Here is a 4482-nt window from a genome sequence, read left to right as displayed (position 1 = left end):
TGGACATATTTCGGTGATCCAGGGGTGTCGACTTGTGGTTACATCGTCCAAATCCGTTGTATGAATAAACGGGGTGATTTGGAGGAGACCTTGGAGATGCTCACAATTTCTTGAAGATCTTTTTCTTGCAAAACTGACATCCATCGGGGTAGGAATAAGTCGCTGTCAACGTCTCCCTCAACCACACAAAATTACAAGCAGACGCAAACAGTTCCCGCATTGTTTTGCCCAGCAGACTTTTTTTTCTTTTCTTTCTAGAAGTCATTTCAGGAGCTTCTAGTATTGAAAGTGATGCCTTGGCTTATCTACACGTGCTTAGAAAGGTACTTACAAGTTACAACAAGAGGATTAGAACGACGAGACTTTAATTGTTTGACTTCAAATCAATGTATCAATGTGAATCGAGCCTAGCCAAGCAAGCATGAAAGAGAGGCATAGAAGGATGATCTTCTTTCCTCGTCCTCGTGACTTTCTATTGGCATTCAAACGGTTGGCAACCTAACTTTACACAGGAAAACTCAGACATTTCTCTCACCAATCATGTCAATTACAACCCCAAGAACCCATGATTAACCAAAAATTGCTGAAACGGATATACCCTCATATCCTTTGACTACGGTGCTACAGAGATAAATTATCCATTTACTTCCATCTCAATAACAGCGAGGAGAACTCTTCCACCAATGTATATATTACAGCGCCATTCCAAAATCTACAAGTCAAAATCCTCAACCCCAAGCGTTAGTGGAATGTTATCCAAGAACATACAGTAGTAGAATAGGCATCTAGTTGTCTCAAATGCACCAAAGAGGCAAAACCACTCCATATGCTTCCCTGTTACATACACATACTAGGTATGCATACATAACCATGAGGTAGCTAGGTGCAGTTGCTAAGATCTAAAGCATCACTAGCAACTAGTACAAGCACACAAGTCTACATACTAATCCTTACGAGAGACATATATATATGGAAGAAAATGGAGAATCTACCGGTCTGTAAAAGATAGAAATTTCCTGCTAGCCTTTGAAGCTTCTTTCTTATTCATGCTGATTCACAAGTCCGTGCCCGTGAGGATGCTATTGTTCAAGCGGCGATGTAGGTGACTGAACTGCTAGCCGCTCCGATACCTCAGCGAGAGATGTGAGGTTGCACTTGATCACGGCCTCAACGAAGTAGCAAGTCTCATCCTTTGTGTTGCCGTCTGGCACATCAACCACGAAGGACTCGATCACAAGTGTCCCTGGCCGCCCATCAATACTCTGTGGGTGGACTGTTATGATGGATGAGTAGTTCTGAAGAAGTGGAAACACATCAGATCAGTATGGATCAAACAGAAGCTTAAAGATCATCGGTGCAGGCATGTCCATCAACAAAAATTTAACTTTTCAACTTCTTGCAAGGTTCAAGATACAGTAAAACCACATGCACATCATGTTCCTTCTAGAGAAGGTAGACAACGCAAGAAAATCACACTGCAAACTATTATGACCGTGTTCCTTCCTTGGTGGGTAAAATACCTGATTTTGTAAAACTGCAGGACAAGCACTAGTGATCTCTTCAAAAGCTAAATGCTTCCTTTCCAATTAGTAATTACAAATGTACACAAAGTGAGTAAAATGCTATCATTTGTCACAAGTTGCCCCGGTGACCTTCGTCACGAAAGCGTCACAACAGTTTCCAAGACCCCTCATATAATAGGGGTTTTCTTCTTGATCCAATCGGTACTCTTCTCTTGAATTGAGGGGTGGCCATTCTGAGTTTTATTCTCAGATTCTATCTGAGGGGTTTGCGATCGCTGTGGAAATCCCAACACTCTCAATGAGACCATTATTAGTTCTAATGAAGGGCGTACCCATGCTCAAAGCACCCACACAAGGTGGGGTCTGGAGAAGGGAATTTCTAGACAGCCTTTACCCGTGCATAATAATTCTGCAAGGGGGCTGGTTCATTCTAATATGGCAGACAAAGTTATTGCATTCAATTTTATATTATCTATGACTATGTTAGCATCAGACTTGTAATGGAGCATCTAGGCACTAGACTTGTAATGGAGCATTTAGGCACTAGTAAGAAGTAGCGCAAGAAACGGCTAGTGAAAGCACGAACCCTGAGCCGGTGATCGCCTCCAACGAACTTGACACTGAGGATATGCTCGTCGTCATCCAGCTGCTCGAGCCTCTCGGTGCTAGTTGTGGCCGGCAGGCCGGTCTTGACGTTGACCTCCCGCACGCTGCCGATCTCGAGGTCGCCACCGCGCACCACGCAGCGGCTGACGAACGGCTTGTACCGCTGCGGCTGGTCGAAGCTCCGCACTAGCGACCAAACCTGCAAACACAGTAGTACATGAATCAAACAGTCCGCGCGATGAAACAGCTATCCATCTGCCCGGGAGATTTGGGTCATTGATTGAATTCTATCACAAACACGTCAACAAGCCAATAGCCGAACAAGATCGCCAAACCAAGCGCAGCAAAACGAGAATCCCAGATCCAGGAAATACCCACCAACCGAGGCAAGCACGGCATCAGAATCCATTAACCACGCAACAGTGAAAGGTACAGCAAAGGAGGGGGAGGGGCAGGGAGAGAAAGGATGGGGGTCTCACGAGGTGGACGGGGGCCTTGATGTGCTTGACGAGTGCGGAGGTGCACTGGTTCTCGCCGGGCGCGTGGCCGTGCAGCCGCCGCATGTAGTCCGCCTCCGTCGCCGCCCCTCCTCCACCTGCGCCGTTAGCCGCCTCGTCGCTGAGCCTCCAGGCCCGCGCGCCGCCACCTACGAGGCCCACCATGCCAGTAACTCAGATACCCACCGCCGCCGCCGCTCCGACCGGTGGCTGGCCTGGCCTCCCCTCCTCTGCCGCTGGCTGTCTTTTTCTCCGCCTCTGCTGCTTGGGGAATGGCTGGGTTGGGCTAATCGGTTTGGTGGGTTCCTTGCACGGGCGGGTACAAAAATCTGCGGGGTGAGGGGAGCGGCGGGCCCACCCACGAGTTATCCATGCGCAGACCCCGAGGGCAGGGAACGCCAACAAGCTTCGATGGAGCGTGCGCCTGGTCTATGGACTAGAGCGTTGTTTATTAGAACGACGGTGACGACCACCCAGTCGGCATGTGTAGGCAAAAATATCTTCGGTCATGTGACACATGACCCCCCAAAAGGCATTTACATGTCATCGCCAGCTAGGACAATAAACGGCGGACAGGGCTATCTTCAAAATTTTGAGGTTCCGAGGCAAAAAATAATCCTAAATTCTAAAAAGTGCGCGCGCACTATTCGGAGGAGTCGAGCGGCCGGCTCCTGGCGCACGATCTCACTCCTATCATCTCGCGCGTTGGTCAGGTGGTACCTGGTCGGGGCGGTTTCTCGAGCCGACGCCGCTCGATGACCACAACTGTTTCTATCCCTTCGCCCCGTCCAACCATAGCGCTCGCCGCCCTCGAGAGCTTCTTCCGCGCCGTCTCGCCCGAGGCTGTAGGTGCCGTCGTCGACTACGTGCTCGCCTCCTCCCCCTCCTCCACCCCGCCCTCCGAGCTCTTCCGCTCCCTCCGCCGCTCCTTCCCCAAGGCACTGCTCTCCGGCCACCGTATCCCTCCCTTCTCTCTCCACCAGCTCCACTCTACCTTCTTTCTTGCAGGTGCAGGACGACGGCCACGGCCATGTCACAGCTTTCTACCATCTGCTCCCCCGCCTCGGCTACCCCAAGGACGCCATGTGCGCGATGCTTGTGAGGACCTTCCCGCCGCTAGCTCCTCCACCGGTAGGATGCCCAGCCTAGCCGGCTGCAGCAACAGGCGGCATGTCACTGGCCCAACCATGCACCATCTTCTTGATTGATAGAAGATTTGATCGAGATCCCATCACTGTTTTATGTATGCAGCTGCTGCTACGAGCTGTGTAGATTCTCATGGATGAAGTGCATGGTTTTCATGGGCAGAAGAAAGCATGTGAACGAGGGGCGCTCCGGCGAACTCGTTGGAGATGTTGGGGTGCAGCGACCGCCCGTACGGTGCAGATCAAGATGATTCGACCTCGCCGCGATATAGTCTATTTGCACATAAATTGATGTTTAGTTGACTTGTAATGTAGTCTAGTTGCACACACATTGATGTTTAGTTGGCAGTAAGACTAATTGCACACACATTGATATTTAGTTGGCTTGTAATGTAGTCTAGTTGCACACACATTGATGTTTAGGGCATCTCCAGCCGTTGGCCCCCCAAGAGGGGCAAAAAATCGCCCCCTGAGGGTGCACCGGCGCTAAACCGCGCACTGGGGCCGTGATGCCCCCCAGTCGCGCCCCCCACGGGTTTTTAAAATGATTAAATTTGGCGCAAACACAACGCAAACACGTTCGAATTCGTTCAAATTTAAACATATTTTACAAAAAAGGGAAAACTACCGCGGGCTACCCCCGCCGTCTCCCTCGCCGCCCGCCTCGCCGCCCGCCCACGCGGTTCTACATGCCGAGGAGGCGGTAGAACC

At 50.5% G+C, this 4482-nt stretch overlaps 1 protein-coding gene across 1 annotated transcript; it reads right to left on the bottom strand.

Annotated features, from left to right (window-relative positions):
- Window positions 1-622: 622 nt before the first annotated feature.
- On the bottom strand, window positions 623-2947 carry LOC123041956 (abscisic acid receptor PYL5). The gene is made up of 3 exons (XM_044464504.1): window positions 2609-2947; window positions 2110-2328; window positions 623-1295 (listed from the first exon to the last, which is right to left on the bottom strand). Exons 1-3 carry the CDS (start codon window positions 2789-2791, stop codon window positions 1080-1082), a joined length of 618 nt encoding a protein of 205 aa, XP_044320439.1. The 5' UTR covers window positions 2792-2947; the 3' UTR covers window positions 623-1079.
- Between the last annotated feature and the right edge of the window lie 1535 nt (window positions 2948-4482).

This window comes from Triticum aestivum, chromosome 1A (genome assembly GCF_018294505.1).
Source record: "Triticum aestivum cultivar Chinese Spring chromosome 1A, IWGSC CS RefSeq v2.1, whole genome shotgun sequence".
In the NCBI taxonomy this organism is placed as follows: domain Eukaryota; kingdom Viridiplantae; phylum Streptophyta; class Magnoliopsida; order Poales; family Poaceae; genus Triticum; species Triticum aestivum.
The sequence above is the reverse complement of the archived record's forward strand: the minus strand, read 5'-3'. Positions and strand labels throughout refer to the sequence as shown.

What these genes read in the sequence shown, in the direction of transcription:
- LOC123041956 (XM_044464504.1), bottom strand. Translation starts at nt 2,791, where the DNA reads ATGGTGGGCCTCGTAGGTGGCGGCGCGCGGGCCTGGAGGCTCAGCGAC. An exon ending in TCAAGGCCCCCGTCCACCTC is followed by an intron (nt 2,329 to 2,608) that starts GTGAGACCCCCA and finishes CTGTGTTTGCAG; the next exon opens with GTTTGGTCGCTAGTGCGGAG. An exon ending in GAGGCGATCACCGGCTCAGG is followed by an intron (nt 1,296 to 2,109) that starts GTTCGTGCTTTC and finishes CCACTTCTTCAG; the next exon opens with AACTACTCATCCATCATAAC.